The sequence below is a fragment of the Falco rusticolus genome, chromosome 6, assembly GCF_015220075.1.
Source record: "Falco rusticolus isolate bFalRus1 chromosome 6, bFalRus1.pri, whole genome shotgun sequence".
Lineage (NCBI taxonomy): Eukaryota > Metazoa > Chordata > Aves > Falconiformes > Falconidae > Falco > Falco rusticolus.
Genome location: NC_051192.1, coordinates 21,058,311 through 21,075,823, shown reverse-complemented (window position 1 = coordinate 21,075,823; position 17,513 = coordinate 21,058,311). Strand labels below are relative to the sequence as shown.

The window sequence follows — 17,513 nt, the reverse complement described above, 5'->3', positions numbered from 1 at the left end:
AGAAGCAGCGGAGAGTGGGGGATGCGCCACAAGACTGGAAGAAGGCTAACGTCACCCCTGTCTACAAGAAGGGCTTAGAGGAGGACCCAGGAGATTACAGGCCCATCAGTCTTACTTCAGTCCCTGGGAAAGTTACGGAACGAAACCTCCTGGGGGCTATCCCAAGTCCAATGAAGCATGTGACTAGGAAAAGCCAGCACAGATTCACCGAGGGCAAATGCCTGGTTGATATGGGGCGAGCGATGGACATTGTCCACCTGGATTTCTCCCAGGCGTTTGATTCGGTTGCCTGCAGCCGCCTCCCGGAGATCCTGACGCACTGCGATCCAGACGGGCGGCCTGTGTGGCAGGTGGGGAACTGGCCCGCAGCCCGCACCCAGCGGCTGGCGGTGAGCAGCTGCGTTTCAAACTGGCAGGCTGTCACAAGTGGGGTCCCCGGGATCGATATTGGGCCCAACGCTGTCCGATACCTTCACAGGTGGTCTGGGTGATGGGATCAAGCTTGCCGTGATGAAGATTGCCAATGATGCCAAACCAAGCGCGGAAGGGGATGCTTCGGTAGGGAGAGCCACCCTGCAGGAAGACCTGGATAGGCTGGAAGGGTGGGCTAGCAAGAACCTTATGAAGATCAACAAGGACAACATTGCAACCTGGGAAGACATAACCCAGGAGTGCAGCACAGGCTGGGATCTACGCGGCTGGGGAGCAGCTCTGTGGAAGGGGACCTGGGGGTCCCTGTGGACAGGAAGCTGGAGATGAGCGACCAGCGTGCTGCTGCGGCAAGGAGAGCTGGCAGGATGCTGGGCTGCATCAACAAGGGCATCACCAGCGCAGATCAAGAAGCCACTATCCCCCTCTACTCAGCGCTTCTCAGCCACACCTGGAATATACTGTGTTCAGTTGTGGTTCCCGCTATACAAAACGCCAGATGTGGGCAGGCTGGGGGGCGTCCAGAGGAGGGCCACAAAGATGATCGAAGGACTGAGAAGCCTGCCGTGTGAGGACAGGCTGAGAGAACTGGGTTTGTTCAGTCTTGAGAAAAGAAGGCTTAGGGGAGAGCTTATCACCGCCTTCCAGTGTTTGGAGGGCGGCTACAGAGAAGATGAAGACCTCCTTTCTACAAGGAGTCACACGGTAAAGACGAGGGGTAGTGTGTACCTGGGGAGATTCCGCTTGGACTCAAGGGGAACATTTTTCACAGTGAAAACAGTTAGCCGTTGGGACAATCTCTGCAGGAAAGTGGTGGATTCCCCAACACTGAACGCTTTTACGATCTGGCTGGACAGGGTGCTGGGCTGTCCTGTCTAGACCATGCTTTTGCCATGAAAGGTTGCACCAGATGATCCTTGAGGTCCCTTCCAACCTGGTATTCTATGATTTTATGAAGATTACTTGTTTTCTCAGGCTGCGTATTCTATATAGGTTTGACCTGATCTGCACAGATTATTATTTTTAATGCAGGCCACACAGCAGAGAAATACAGTTATTATTTTTTCTGGTTTTGCTTTCCCATTAGAGCTCAGAAGAAAGATAAAAGCTTTTATTAGTGGTTTTCTGCTGCATTAAACCTGTTATCCTTGCTGACTATTACTTGTACAGATTTTCATTCACATGCATCATCCAATTGTACCTCTGTGTAGTATCAAGTTCATTCCATTAAAATGTTACTGTGAATCTTTAGGAAGTGTTATAAGCAATTCTTTTACCTCCTGAAGCTGACTTAAAAGGAGCCTGGCAATGCTATCTTTGTAGACTCTGTAGTTAGTTGGAGGCTTTATCCTCGAGTGTGCTTGCTGTTTGTTACAGGAATGTGTTATGGAGACTGTATTAATACCATCTGACAAGGTGCTCTACCTTGGTAATATCACAGCAGTTATGCAATTATGATTAGAGTAGTTGTATTTGCTGAAGCACGTCCCATGTCCTCTCAGCCATATTTATGCATCACGTATGTATGCATATGTATGCATCATGTGTTACTTAGCTGTCATTAGCTCAAAGGTTTTTTTCTTTCTCTCACTTATGTATTGCCTTTCATCCTCCCTTTACTTCCTTTGCACATGTACATCCATATTTACCTTCCATACAGCTCCTGTTTTTCCTTTAGTGACAAACTTTTCTGGAATGGCGTGAGATGGATGCCCTGGGGTGGTTTTCAGCCTCTGTTGATGGCACAGTGTGAGAAAGAGATGTATAGAGAGCTGCCTGTTAAGGTAAAGCAAAAACAAACACCCCCTCCGCCTGTTGTATTTGTGGCTTGTACCTAGAGTTTAAATGAACATACATGTTATGTATGTTGAAATTGGAGATTTGCTCATAGTACATCTCCACCTGTAAGGCAAGTCTTTAAGTCTCTGTTGCTTGGGATGCAGTTTGTCTCTTGCAGCAGGGAATGAAAAGGTTATGGGGCATAAAAATGCAGGCATTTCTTAATGTAACAATTGAACTATGTCTTATGTTCCTCAAAAAGAAAGATGAGTTATTCTGAAAAAAAGGTTGGTTTAAATTTTGGTGGTTGTTGGATTTGGTTGTTTGTTGTTGGTCTTTATTTATTATTTTTTTTAGAAACAACAGCTATCCTTAGAATGATCTCAGAGCACATCTAAAATGAAGACGTTAAAGGGCCAAGCCATGTTTGGTGTTATACCAGTGCACTATCGGGCATAATCACAGGGAATACCTTGAAATGCCTTGCCAGCTGATGCTAGCTGGAACAGAGTTAGGCAGCTGGTGTTTAATCATGGCTACGGTAGTGAGAGGGGGAAAGGGTTAATACTCTATTGAATGCATGACTTACAATTCCATTATTTGTTTTTTAGGGGTTTGGGTTTTCTCTTTTGTTTGGTGACTTATATAATTAAGATCCTGAAATTGTCTCTTATATGAAAGATGGCACACACAGGTGCTGTTATGCCTCCTCATTATGTTGAAACATTTGTTGGAATTCTGGTATTCAGTGAGATGAATACCATGTATCAGGCAGCCACTATTTCTTCCTGAGTACGTAGTCCTTAATCTTGACATTTTGCTTTCAAAGACTGACCCAGTCTTGACTCGAGATCAGCAATATTCAACACAGACAACTTGAGAGAATTCCAGTGTGATGTCTGAGCCTTTTGCAGAAAATTTTGTCTGAAAGTGTACAATTGTTACTACATCATATAGCACTGCTTATAAAGGTGCAAAATATGAAGTTGGAATATAATAATATTGTAGTATCTTGCTTTGACCTGCTGTTATGATTAATGTCCCAAACATTATTAAACCACTGTTATCCCTGGCTGTCATCAACTTCAGTGCTAGGGGCTGTGTTTGTACTGTTTGCATCAAACAAGCTTGGATAAGAAGTTTAAGTGAATCGTCCCCATTGCTGTAAAATAGGTTTTTCATCTAATGCTTTTACTTGTTTCTTTAAAATGGCAGTGAGCAATACACACCAAATAGAATGTGGGGAGTTTTAAATACTGTATTTATTTGTAAATAAAATACGAAGTTTACCTTTGTGTTAATGAAGCTGCTGAGGTTAATTTTAGCAGTTCTAAAATGAGTTCATGTTCACTAAATTTTAACATTTTGGGATTTATTTATTTTTATTCCTCTTGCATAGTAAAGCAATAAAATATTCTGTATGTGGGTATTTTGAAAATGTCCTAATGTGTCCTCATGGTCTTGCTGCTTTTGTGTTTGATTTAAATAATCCTGGGCTAACATTTATTTTAATGTTTGTAAAATACAATTAAAGTGCAGAAAGTACTGCAGTGTCCCTTTTATTTTTTGTATTGCCTTACGGCTGGGATATCTTTTGCCTGTTTACTTCCTTTTCATTTGAAATGTTTCTGCTTTCACAAGAGCAAGTGAAAATGCCATTTGATCCAAATGCTATGTGGTCAATAGTAACCTGCTATTAATTGCCAATGTCTAAAGCCTTTTTTTCATTATAATATTCGTTGATGGGAATAGTAATTAGTAATAAATTCTTCAGGTTTTATAAATGAAAACTTTACATAGACAGCAAGAAACTTGTTAATAATTTAAAGAATTATAGGCAATATAGGCAAAACCTGGTAACGTGACAATATTCCTTAAACAGTTTAAATAAAATGAGTGCTGTGAAGTTTTAAAGGACTTAAGTCAAATACTAGAGGCTACAGAAGCTAGTACTTTGAAGCATGGATTTTACTTCTGATTCTGTTAATGATTCTGATAATGTTAATTTTACCTCTGATTCTGTTAAGGTTTGTGTTCAACTTAAAAATTGAGGTACCAAATTTCAGAAGTCCCCTTCTCTTAGCCCTACTGGGCAGCTGGCTTGATTTCTTAGAGATTACAGGATTTAAGTATATTTTAAAAGAGCATCTGTTTGACCATAATCTCTCTTAACATTTCAGTGGGCAAGAGAAAGACTGACTGTTATTATAGAAAAAATATGGGAAGGCCAGGAGTGGGAGGAAAACTTAATAGGCTGGTGAAAGTATGAAGTGGAAAACTTCTCTAGTAACGTTTGTTACCTCTGTGATATTGCTAGCATTTTTTTTAAATGTTTCAGTTTAATGAATAAAAACCAGCTGGGATTATGGTCCATGTTTGCTTTCAAACAATAAAGTTTGAATGGTTTGATATCTGAATTCTGAGTATAATCTGCTTCTAGGTTTTACTTCCTCTCATAAAAAGTTTCAGCATTAAAATCATACTTGCTTTTATAAAAGTTATTGCCTCTCATCTTCACAAAGCTTCAGAAAGGCGGATATTGCTTTTTCTGCTTTACAAACGGAAGCTTGGTGGAAAGTGAAGGGGTTTTTTAAGAGACGGGAAATCTGAAATAGTTCAAGGAATTGTCAAACTTCAGTTCCTTTTCCTAAAAATCATTAGCAGAATGTCTGATTGTCCTTACATTGAAGTGTGTGAGGGGAGATAATTTTTATCATGTAAAATTGCACGCATTTTAAGGTTAAATTTCCATTCCACATGTCCATCTACAAACATGAAAACATGGTACCAGTTCTCACACCCTTGTCTTGAGGGTGAATGGGCAGAAGAATGGCAAAAGTTCAACTTGCATCTCTGTATGTGGCCCCTGGTAAGTAGGATTTAATTGCTGCTGCCTTTTAGGTCTTTGTTCCAAAACAGGCAGATCTTAGCAGGATCATTTGGTAGTACAGATGTTTCAGGTGAAGCTGCAGGCAAACATGTATTTCTGTCAAATCAGAAGGAATTAGTTACTGTTATGGTAGCTGTGAGAAGACAAGCAGTAGCTGATGCATTCTAAAGGCAACGTGATGCAGGCAGGTACCTACATTAGCAAGCTTTATGTGAAAGCAGGTAACAGTTTTGTTTTTTTTAAAACAAATGTAAGGGCCACAGCATTTTTGATCCAGTGTTTAGAGCTGGCTCAAATATGTTGTGGAATAATAGTGTAAGTTCATAAACCTTACCTTGTTTTTCCTGTTAACAGTAATTGCACCTGTCCCCCACTTTCTAATTGATGGCAGGTTTTGTTTTCTTGTGGTGCCCTGGCGAGGGTGGGTGTCATGGACCAGAAGTGAAGGGCACGTGTGGGGTTCGCCTGTAAATGAGGTGCAGAAGCCTTGTGCAGCTGCTTTGCCAAACCAGCCTCCTCAGGGACTGGCAAGCTGTGGAAGCACGTAGGCACGTATGGAGCAGTGTTTATTAGTACAGGCTCAACTGTAGGGCTTTAGGGCTGGATTTGGCTCTTTGGCCAAGCCTGCGGTCAGGGAGGTGTGCCCTTGTCCTCTGGGGTTCCAGGTTTTTTATTTCAGAAAGTACTAATAACTCAATGAATAAAGGAGGAAGAAACACTCCCCTCAAAATCCAATTTTCTGACAAATGGGCTTGCTGGAGATGCTTTAAAAACTCCTAAAACCATGTGTAAAAAGTGAACTACTTAAAAGTCAGTTTGAACTTTCATAAATTACTATGCATGTTATTTCATAAAGGACAATTAAGATGATAATGGTACAGTTGCATTGTTGTGTGTTATTGCAAAGGACCATAATGCTATAGAAAAAGGTATTTGAGTGTAGGTATAAAATAAATGGCCAAATGGAGTGATCCATTGCTAATGGCAGTGTTGTCATTGGAGTAGCATGAGAGTGATTTACCTTTTTTGTTGGGTTCAAACAAAAAAGGTCAGATTAGATTCCCTCAAATTTTGGACATGTTTTATAATGGTGGCTATAATGTTCGTGGGCTTTTTCACTAGGAGCTACACTGGTATGAATTACATGTCATATATCCACTGGACATCTTAAAAGCCAAGCATAAAAGCTGCGCTGTTGCTTGGCTCTGTCGGCTTCCAGGCTTGAATTTAAACATGCCCTATCACATTCACAGTTACAGATTTTGAATTTCCATGTTTTGTAGCTTCATTGTTATAACATTTATCTCCAAAATATCAGATGATGTGATAGCTTTTCTCCAAAAAGCATCTTAATGTGAGATGAGAAAACAAGTAGAGGTGACAAGTCAGTGGTATTTCTTTGTCTGTGACTGGAACACTGCATCTGGATTTGCTTTTGTGCTGTATTGCATAGTTGATAGCTAAAATACAAATGCAGCTATTAAATTAAGAAAAATGTTAAGGATAATTGGATTAAACCAGGGAGTTCTATACAGTGTATGACTGGGGGGAGGTGGGGGCGGGGAGCAGGGGAAGTCATTTTATTAACTCTGGTTTAAGTTATTCAAATTCTGGATGGCCGGTGGTCTTCAGGCATGCTAAGAACGATGCAGATCATTAGGTTTATAATGATATCATTAATTGTTTCAAAAATAATCTAAACTTGTATCTATCTGCTACCATCTGAAGCTGTAGCTGTGCATTAGAGTTCATTAAACAATTCAGCTGTGGACATCTCTTGAAATTAAATAACTTTTGAGAATAGTTTCGGTAAAAGGTTTGGAATGAGTACAAGTTCAGATGGAGAACAGCTGTGTTTTGCTGTATAGATATGAGCCTGTTTCACAGAGGAAATTAGACTGTGCAAAAATAGGCTGTAGCCCTAGAGAGAGCCCCACACTGTGTGCGTGTGTCCGTGCTTCCAGTTGTGAGATGGAAACATCCCAAGGCATACTTTTTCCAGTTTCCCATTAGTCCTTTTATTCCCTTTATCTCCTATGATAGTTCAGGGCTCTGCATATTACAATCTTTTTTTCCTGTCGTGATTTTCTTTGCCTGTTTTGCTAGTTACAAATGGCTAAGCGGTTGTCAAGAAAGATGTCCCTGCATCAGCGCCGGAGGCTGCTAATGACCTAAAGCTCCCAGTATGGGTTGGTTCAGAGAAAATCTTCTTGTAGGTTGTAGTCACTTAACTGCTTTTGGGAGCTAAAGTTCAGTTACATAGATTTCACTATAATACTCTTGTCTTAGTGGTTGTAAAGGAATAACTGCCACTTTGCCTCATTGCTGGTAACTTGTCTTTAGCGAGGAGAGAGAAGAACCTGTTGAGTGATCTCTGCATGTTTCCATGACTTGCCTATGCTCTGTGCTTTACACCTCCCTTCTATTGAATCTTGATTATCAGCGTTTTGAGACTTTTTTTAAACTTGTTTAATTGAAGTGCCAGTCACGTTCTGCTTGCTCAGAAAGGTCTTTCAAATTTGTGATGTGTTTGTATTTATAGCATTAACAAAGCCACGTTATTTGTTTTATGCTCATCTAGGTGCTTGAACTGGGATTTCATTTCTCATCCTATGGATCACTGAATGAGTAACAGATGGCCTTGCCTCGTCTTACAGGCGCGTTACGCTCCTTTTCAAATGTCACTAAACATGAGGATTACAGTGAAGAATTAGCTGACTTAACGGTAAAGATTTTTTTCTTTTCTAAAGCATAATTGTAAAGTATTAGTGTGTATACAGTAAGAATTGTTTGCCTCCTTTGTTTGCATTGCCATTTTATAAGAGGAGGGAAGCAAGACAGGGCAAGAGTGCGTATAATTTCCTGTGCATTCCTTTATAGTGTCCTCACTCCAAGTCAGATTTGTTGTAGCTTTGTGGTTTATTCTAGGCGCTTACAACGATGATATGCTATATGGATAGTGTTGTTTGGCTGGGTTAGCACAGCCCTGTTACTTCATCTTTTAGGAAGTTACATTAAGCTGGGCTGGTATGTTTTTAGCTTATGCAGAACTGGGGTGCCAAACATTTCCTTTTGAATACGAAGTTCAACTTGGACTCTTGTTGGGATTTATTTAGAATAAGTTTAGTGATACTGAATTTAGATGCTTCTCCTCCCTGCAAGAAATAGTGCATTAAAGCAATAGATGTGTTGTGGTAACTTGTAATGTGAAATGAATTTGGAATCTTGGGAGCTCTATATCTCTTGAAGTTGCAAGAGTTTGGCTTTACAGAGAATTCTGTCTTGGAAGGAGTAAAGTAGTCAGACAGTCTGTGCATGTGTATCCTCCTTCTTCCTTATGCTCAGGAAAGGGTGTAAAGAACAAGTAATAGGGAAACTGCTTGCAATCATTACTACATACTGACTGAATGGAGTTGGAAAGAAGTGGTTTTATCTGGTGTTTAATTTTAAAGGAACCTCCGTGTAGTCATTTGAAATAAATTAAAAACCCTAAATATTTTGCATTTTCAGACTAAAAGGTCAAAACTACATGCACAGTTGCTGAAGTCTGATCTTACTTGGAAGAAGATAATAAAGTTTGTTGATGACAATTTGGATAAAAAAGAAAACCAAACTGTAAATGATGATTTAAAAACTATATTACAAGCTGCAAAACAAATAGGTATGTTTTCATTCTCTAGTAGTCTAATAATATACTCTTTCGTTGTTGGTTTTTTTCCAAGCTGCTTTTTGCCTGCATACTTTGCATACTGGTACAATTTTAGTTCTACCTTGATGCCAGACTTGCCCAGAAATATCTTTGAAACTCCAGTTAATCTGATCTGTGTGTGCACATTTCGGTCTTTTATTTTATTTATTTTAAAATATGATACCATTGTTATGTGGATAGTCTTCCTTTTTGATATTACTGTTTTTTAGTGCATGGTATGGTTTGTGATGGACCTTTAGTAAGCAAAAGCAACATCTTCTGGAATGGCAGTACTCTGAGAAGAGAACAACCGTGATGTTACCTGCTTTAATTCCATGTGATTGGTATCATGAAAAATTGCACAGACACATAGGCAAATAAAAATCTAAGAAATATTTTCTGCTTGAAGTGTTTGGTGTTAAGGAGAGAAATAAATAATAGATTTCACTCATCTGGAATTAAGCTTTTAAAATTGAAATATGTTATAGCAAAGGAAGTGTGAAAACCTAGTTTTGATTGGAAACTTAGTTTTTGATCAAAGACTAAAACTAATCCAGCTTGTGTTGTTAGCAGAATTTAACTTCATCAGTTCATAAACTGAGCACATGGCCCAAGCTCTAGCTGTCATATACATAAGAATTTTTCATCTCAATTTAATAGGTATATTTTCTTCTTTTCTGATAATTTCAAATATCTTGAATATAATCTTGTAAGTAAAAAGACTGAGAGAACTAATATAGATAAGTATATTTGTCTTTTTTTGGCATTATACACCAATGGTTTTTATCACAATACAAATATTAACCTGTCAGTTGTGTTTCTATTTCTCAACAGTTCTTTTGGAAATAACTAGCAAATTGAGAAAGAAATAAATATCTAAACACAGACTTTCAAGAAAGGCTAGACAAGTTATTCATGTCCAGCATGTAGTAATCAGTTGTGCTGCACAGTTGCATGGAAGATGTCTGTTAAAGCTATTAATGGTTGTAATGGGTATTGCGTTCGTGAGTCATCAGAAGAAAAATTTCGAGTATTTCTCAAATCACTGACAAAAATGTTTTAAACTCATCTGATGATACATGTGTTCTAAACTTTGCTTTGTGGTTTAGTTCTTCCATGTTAGTGACATAACAGTTATTTTTACAAATTTGGTGCAATTTTTTTTTTTAATCTTATGTTTTCTAATACAATTAGTAGAGCTGATGCTATTAGTAGACTTATACCTCTTCAGGCCAGAATTTAAGCATGTGGCTGCCTGTTTTTCTGAGACAGGCCTCTAGGAAGGGGCCACCTCTCTGCCCCAGCTCAGGTACCTCTGCTTCAGTGCTCAGATTTCAGCTGGCACTTGTGATACACAAGGTTTGAGGGAAGGTCTATGCAAGATTGGGAGTGAGTTTGTATCAATCGTCAGTGCCCAAAGTTAATATGGAAAAGGTGCAGTCTGTATTGATAATAGACCTGTATTGATTGAGAAGATCTACATAGGTGTTTTAAATATCCACTGGCTATAGTTTAATCATAAGAAGTACTGAAGTAAAATGTCAGTTAAGTTAGGGCTGATAAATATATAAAGATTATAACGTTTGCAGTACAAAAAGTAAGACCATGTGTAGTACAGCAAGTAGGAAAAAATGTCTGATGATGGAAAAAAGGTTATAAGCAAAGTGAGCATTTGCTGTTCTTAGTTGCAAATGCCATCTATGAAAATAATTCGGTGGAGTTGTGTTTTCAGTATTAATGACAGAAACAAGCATTACCTGTGTAACTTTTTTTTATTATTTAATTTTCACATTTGCCAAAGATTGCTGCAAAAACTTTCTAATTTTCTTTCCCCCCACCCCAGCTTTAATAGTGGGCCCAGTGTGGTCCGTAGGTAGAGTAAGTTGAGAGACTTGAAAGTAATAGTGTGGTAAATATTTGTTTGATGGATCAGAGAGGACAAAACTAATGAAAACAAATGCATGGTTACTTAGAGTAAGTTGGAAAGAAACTATCAGCTTTGACGCTTCTCAATAAAGATAGATGTGGAATGTTACACAAATGAGAACAGGCTACAGTGACTGAGGCACAAACTGAACTGGTGCTAATGTTCCAAATGCCCTCATCAGAAGCATGTAGTAGAGAAAAGGAATTGCTTGTATGTCTTTTTACTTCATTTTCAAGGAAATGAAATCTCAGCCTAGGCAACAGATACTGTAATATTGATATACTTTACAGGGAAAACGTCACTTACTGAAATGATCTGACTGGCTTAAAACCACAAAGGAAAGAGTTGCTTCAAGTAGTGCCATCTTGGCTGGCTCATTATATTCAGTAGGGAGGGGTAGTGTTTTCTCAAAAGATGCTTCCATGAATGGGAGATGTTAATAATAAAGGAGAATTAGCACATAATAAAGCTAAGAGCCTTTTCTCAAATCTTTCAGTACAATTGCTCTCTTAGTTTGGTAACGTGTACTTCTGTTCTCACAGAAGTTTCTTTAAATAATGATGTGTATTTGTATGTTAGGAATATAAGAGTAAGGTTTATGCAGCCAAGCTCAGGTGTGTAAGTTTTTAGATGTTAGGGTTTTTTTTCCCTGTGATTCCCGTATAGTTAATGCTGAGAGGAAGGCTGAACAATCTTTTCCTTTGAGATACATTTACATATATGTTGTGTATGTGCCTTATCTTTATGTCATGTATTTTCCATATGAAGGTATCTAATGAGCCTGTAAATATCATCTCCAGTCCTCTCCGTGAACTTTTCAGGTTTTCAAAGTGCACCATAGGAAAGTTTAAGAGAAATACTGAATTTTTAGGCACCTCCACTTATACATTATGTTTCTAGTTACTCAGCCTTTTCCATCTTCTTATGCTGTATTTCTTTTGCTTTTTCCTATTACACTGTTGGGGAAAAAAACCCTTGGTTTTGCTGGGGTTAAACCTAGCCTAAGTTGAATCGAGTAATGATGCCAAAGTAATTAAGAATCCCCCCCCCACTGTCTTCAATAAGTATTTTAACAGCCAGGAAACTGGGACATAGTAGAGCAAATACATAGGCCTGTAACTGGATAACAGGTATGCAGAGGCAGTGACAAGACACTTTTGATTACTGAAAAGAGAATAGCCTCATTTACTGTGTCAGTGGTGCCATTGTGGGTGGGGTGGGTTAAAGAATGAATAATATTGTTCCTTTTAAAATAAATAGTTTGTCTTTAATAGTTCTTTTGAATTAGCCATACCAAGAATTAAATCATGAGTGTTACCACTTAAATTGCACTGTTCTTTGCTGGAGTTCTATGAGTTGATCTTGATGTAAAGAATTGACCAGATAGGCATCTTGAGAACAGCAGCTTGTAAATCATCACAGTAAGCTTTTAAGATGTTTTTAAAATTATGCAATCTTGTAAGAAATATTCTACTAAAAATGTTGGAGTAACCTATCCAACTTACTGAAAAACGTTTTTTAAACTTCATAAAAAAATTCTACATGCTCTTGTCATATAAACCAAAAAAACCCAGTGAGCTGGATGGTTTTGTTTAGTTTATGCTTGGTGACTTTTAAAATTTTGTCTAGCAGTGACATTTTGGTTCATCATATGGAGGTTTTGCATATGTTTTCCTTGAGTACCCTTGTGAATAATTGTGTAAAGAGGTAAATTCATGTTTGTCTCTAATATATTTTTATTTGCATAATGTGATATTTTGTAGATATAAATCCAAATTCATGCATTTATTTGCTTTAATTTCTCTGGGCAATTTTTCTACACACATTCTGTAGTAACTCGGCTGGGAATTACTACAAGAATGTAGTAATTCCCAGCTGAGTTCTGTATGTTTAGTCTGTTATGAATATTCAGATTAGGTAGTGAATAAACAGTGAGACAGAGTGGAAATTTGTTACCTTTAAAAAGCTCATAAATACACCATCATGAGTTTAAGACCTCAGGCAAGTTTTTTGTCTAACTCAGAAAAATGAGAAAGCATTGGTAATCCTTAATATGAATTTCTAGTGAGTAGAAGCATAATGAAGACAGATGCTTTATTATCATATACCTTTTATAATTCAGTACATTGCAACAATTGGTACTTGTTGTTATGGTCTTCATATCTCTGTTGATGAGAACTGCAGCAAGAAATTGAATACAGTTATGTTATAGGCAATGAAAGAAAATCAGTTTGAAGTATATAAAGGTACTTTTTGCTTTTTTTCATTAACAGTTGGAGCTGAGAATGGACAAGAAGCAGTTGAAAGCGGAGCTGTTTTTCTCTTTAAGACATTTCACGGGAAAGAATATGTTGGCCGTGATGAGACGAAGGTGATCAAGCAGATGTTTGGGCCATTTCCATCATCATCTGCTACTGCAGCTTGCAATGCCACATGTCGGATTGCTTCTTACTTCACTGAAGAACAGCTTACAGCCCTCATACAGATGGCTGAAGAGCAAAATGGTGATAACAGGGTATTCTTTGGTAAAAATATAGTGTTTTCATTTGATATGCATGATTTGGATCACTCTGAGGAGCTGCCCGTGAATGGTGAGGCTGATACGCAGAAAATTATAAGCTTAGATTATAACAAATTTCTGAATAACCAGCTGAATCACTTACAGAATTACTGTGAAGAGAAATCCGACCTCAAGTCTTTGGAAAAAGTAGATGATTCTTTTTTGTGGTGTGAAGTTGGAAAGTATCTGAATGAATCTCAAGGGGGTACCCCTGGAGGACCAACAACAGAAGACCTCTGCTGTACTTTGTATGAGATGCTTGCTTCTACCAAAAGTGGCGATGAACTTCAAAATGAGGTATAGTAGCATATTAACCATACTACATGTATTTGAAAGTTGCAGAAATACACAACTATTTCATACTGGATTATGTCAGTATACTTTATCCAAGTGTCATTGATATTTTAATTTTTTTTTGTCTTGAAAAAAATTACATGGAAGCATCTTAATTTACCGGGCAGAATATGGGAGCAGCATGAATTTCATGTGAATAGTCTCCTTTTCCCCATAACAGACATGCGGTTTGTGGGGGGAGGGGTGGGGTGGGGTGTTGGCCATTTGCTCAGCTTCCCCATATTTTCTTTTTAAGCAGCAGCCAAATCAAGCTACTGTATACAAATGTCAGAACTTGTGAAAACAAATCAGTTAATTTTCCTGGGCAGGTTCCATCTGCAGTTTCAGAGCCTTCCTGTAGCTGGAAGGAAAGCTGGAGGACTGTGCAGGTGGTGCTACTTTAAAACTTTGTCACATCACTTCCATTTCTTTCAATAAGAACAGGGGGTGGGTTTATTGCAAGGGCAGAGAAAGCTTGAGGGAGAGAGAACAGATGCTGGGAGACTGGAGTTGAAGCATAAGCATAGTGGTAGAAAGGGGAAAGAGCATGATTAAAGGCTGGTGAAGAGGCTTTCAAGGTGTGTGCAGGAGAGATGATTGGATTAATCTAGTCAAGAGAACTGTTTTTGAATGGGGTTGGGAAAGAATTCCTGCAATTTGCTTATTGTTTCTTCCTGTGCACTCTTATGTCTACTTTGTTTTTCCTTATTTGCTCTGCTTTCATCCCCTGAAAATATCCAATACTTAAATCTCAAACTGACTCTTCAGAAAGACTTTAAATGTTGAAAATTTGCTACAGAAATACAACTGATGGTAGGAATAGACAATCCTGTGAAAGACAGTATAATGAAAATTTGCTGGATTTTGCCGTTACAGTAGTAGATTTTATTATTCTTAACAAAAAAGTAAGTGATAGAAGAGCTGAATATTTCATTTTAAGTTTAGATAACTATGTATTGGTGTCTATTGCATAGTGATACAGTTCCCAAAGCCCTCGTCTTGTTTCATTTGAAAGTCAATAGACCACATTTCAGCTGTCCTTTGATCTGTGTTCTGTATATGAATATTTTCTTACAAACTTATTCTAATTTGAGAGCCTAAACATGAATATAAAGAGAAGCTGATATAATTTCTACTGCATTAAAGTAGATTTTGAAAAATAACACTTTTATGCATGTCTGCAAACAGTTTCATATTTTGGGTGGTTTTATTGAGGGAAGACACGTGAAAATGGACAACTGAACAGATCTTGGAGAAAGAGATTGGATAAAGAAACTTGAGTGTCAGATGAAACATAAAGGCATTCTTTTTTTATTTGCCATAGGGACCTGAAGTTTATAATTGTACGGAGATAAAGATTTCAATTTTTTTTTTCTAGATCAGCAAAATACTTTTCAGATATAGTCACAGGGTATGCAGAAATAATTCCATACTTATGCATAATGCATACTTAATCCTAAATTGAATTTGTAAAATATTAAAGGAAATGTTTGAAACCTTTCATTTGAAGCAAGAAGTAGTAACTTTTTTATTTTGCAACAGTATGATTATAATGGATTGCTAAATCAGTTGGCAGACAGTTCAAGCTATCAGTTTATGTGGATCACCAATAAAGACTTCCTTTCCTTTGGCTCTGGTAAAATGTCTGTTCTGATGGCTTTACAGGAATTTTAATTTGATAATTTGAAAAAATTATTTACTCTTCCAGTAATCGGAAGATTATTTAGCAAGATTAAATCCTTGTCTCTTGTTACTAGAGAAAAAAGGATTCTTTCCCTTGAGTGTCTGAAACCTGTTTCTTACTTTGGATTTTCAAGAGCTGTTAGAAATAAAAAAATACATTTTGTCCCAGTTCTTATTTCAGCCCCCATGTTGCCTTTCCTTGCAACACTCTTATTAATTCATTGTTCATTGCACAATGTGGGGGCTGAGAAGGGGGTGAGACTAATTTGAACCTGATCACCTTTTCTTAAAAGCTAGTGGCATTTGTATTGTGCTTTCTGTAAGTGTAGTCATGACTTGAAAATTTCTTTGGACTTTGGATTTTAACATCACTTAGGCATTATTGGGTTTTTTATTACAGCAACTTTACTGGTGGCATCACTAAGAGCAGATGGTGGTTTTAAACCTGAAGATAACCCATTTCTAGAATTAGGTCATAATTTGCCAAATGAGATGGTATAACAAGTATTTGAATGATCATGGATCATGCATACTGAAAATCTTACATTAATTGGGGTGATGCATAGATGCTGAGGTCTCCATGCTCTACAAATGGTTTTTTTCTTTATAAACCAAGAAAAAAAGAACTATTGATATGAAAGGATAATTCTTTGTAAATAAAAATCCAGATCAGTAAAAAAAATATTAATATGTTAAAATAGTGGCTGTGTCTATTCTTCTGTCTAGGAAGACAGAACTGTCTGTTTATTATTAAACAGGAAAAGAACATGCTGGTGTTGAGGATATAGGTGAGTGGATTTACTATAAGACAACTTCATTTGATCTTTAAGCAAAGTTTATTAAGATTCCAGATCACATGAAAACTATGAGCATTTTTAGATCATTTCAGAGGTGACAGCCTGGGTTTTTTTGTAGCATATGTATAGGCACACACAACATGTATCCTATTTAGGTTTTTATCTACTTATGAACTGTACAAGGTGAAATAAGCTACTTCCTCCACCACTGTATTAGCTTATGCTTAAAGTTGTTGGTGAGGTAGAAGAAAGTAATACTTTGTTCTTTGTTGTCACTGTTTAAGAACATTGCACACTTCCTTTGGGACAGTTTGTTTATCTGGTATATCACTAGTGACTCTTAATTAGAGGAAAATTGATTCTTATGCTTGGAGTGACAAGGGAGTTATAACTTAGTGTTTGGGGCACGTGCTTTTCATTGGGGACATAAAGTCTAGTAAAGCTAAATGACAACTACTGGAGCATGATTTCACTGTATGTCAGATTTTGTTGAGTATGAAATGGTAATGATGCGGTAACAAAACCATTACTTAAAAACAGGAAGAAAAAGCTGATGACAAACTATGGAGTTTTGCTCAATAACCGTTGTGCTTTTTTATTGTTATTTTTTATTAAAACTTAGTATGCAGTGCATTCCTCCAATTCCAGTACTCAGTTTCTAGTATATGGCACTTCCATAATGAAGACTGGAGGCACCTGAGAGTATTTTATCAACTTTGCCACGTAACCCATCCCAGGAAAACTAGGAAAAAGGTGGAGGGGTTAAGTCCCTCTTTGGTTACACCTCTGCCGTTCTCAGAGGGTGTGTCTCTTCTGTGAACTCTTGACATAGTTAATTTGCAAAATTTTTCTGAATTTTATTTTGGAAATACTTATCTCTATTTTTACACTAATGCAGAGGTGCATTATCCCTTTATCTTCAAACAGGAAGAAATTTCTATAGAGCTAAAATAACTAGAGGAAAAAAAGGAAATGCAATGAGAATTGTGTTAAGATCTAATTTATACTGCACAGATTATGAAAAACTGTGCAGTTTGTCTCAGGCAAAGGAAAGGACTTTGCCCAAATAAAATTAAGAAACCTTAATGTCATTCAGCATATTAGATTAAATGGTGTTTCTCAGACAAGATAATGTTAAATGCTGTATAAATGACTAGAATACCAGGCTATGATGTAAAACAGCAGAAGTCTTCCAAGAAAATTACATTGTTAGTAGTTTGTGTATTATGTGAGTAGTACATATGTTTACTTACCTCTATATATGATATATTTATTTCCCTATAAAGGAAGACACAAGAGTTTTACTGCTTAGGTTTCTTTTGTCTGCTTTATAGTTTTGACTGTCTCCAGCTCCCTGCATTAAAAGCTAGCATATAAACATACTTGAACTATAGTATCCAGGACTTCCATCAGTTAAATACAATCCA

At 37.5% G+C, this 17,513-nt stretch overlaps 1 protein-coding gene across 2 annotated transcripts in view; it reads left to right on the top strand.

The window, feature by feature from the left end:
* ASCC3 (activating signal cointegrator 1 complex subunit 3) overlaps window positions 1-17,513 on the top strand; it is a 281,127-nt gene that overhangs the window by 11,495 nt on the left and 252,119 nt on the right. For both annotated transcript variants that reach the window (XM_037390923.1, XM_037390924.1), the window contains exons 2-4: window positions 7,680-7,823; window positions 8,609-8,759; window positions 12,987-13,570. In XM_037390923.1, coding sequence (XP_037246820.1) covers window positions 7,734-7,823; window positions 8,609-8,759; window positions 12,987-13,570 — 825 coding nt within the window. In that variant the 5' untranslated portion in view covers window positions 7,680-7,733. The remainder of the gene's footprint in view (window positions 1-7,679; window positions 7,824-8,608; window positions 8,760-12,986; window positions 13,571-17,513) is intronic.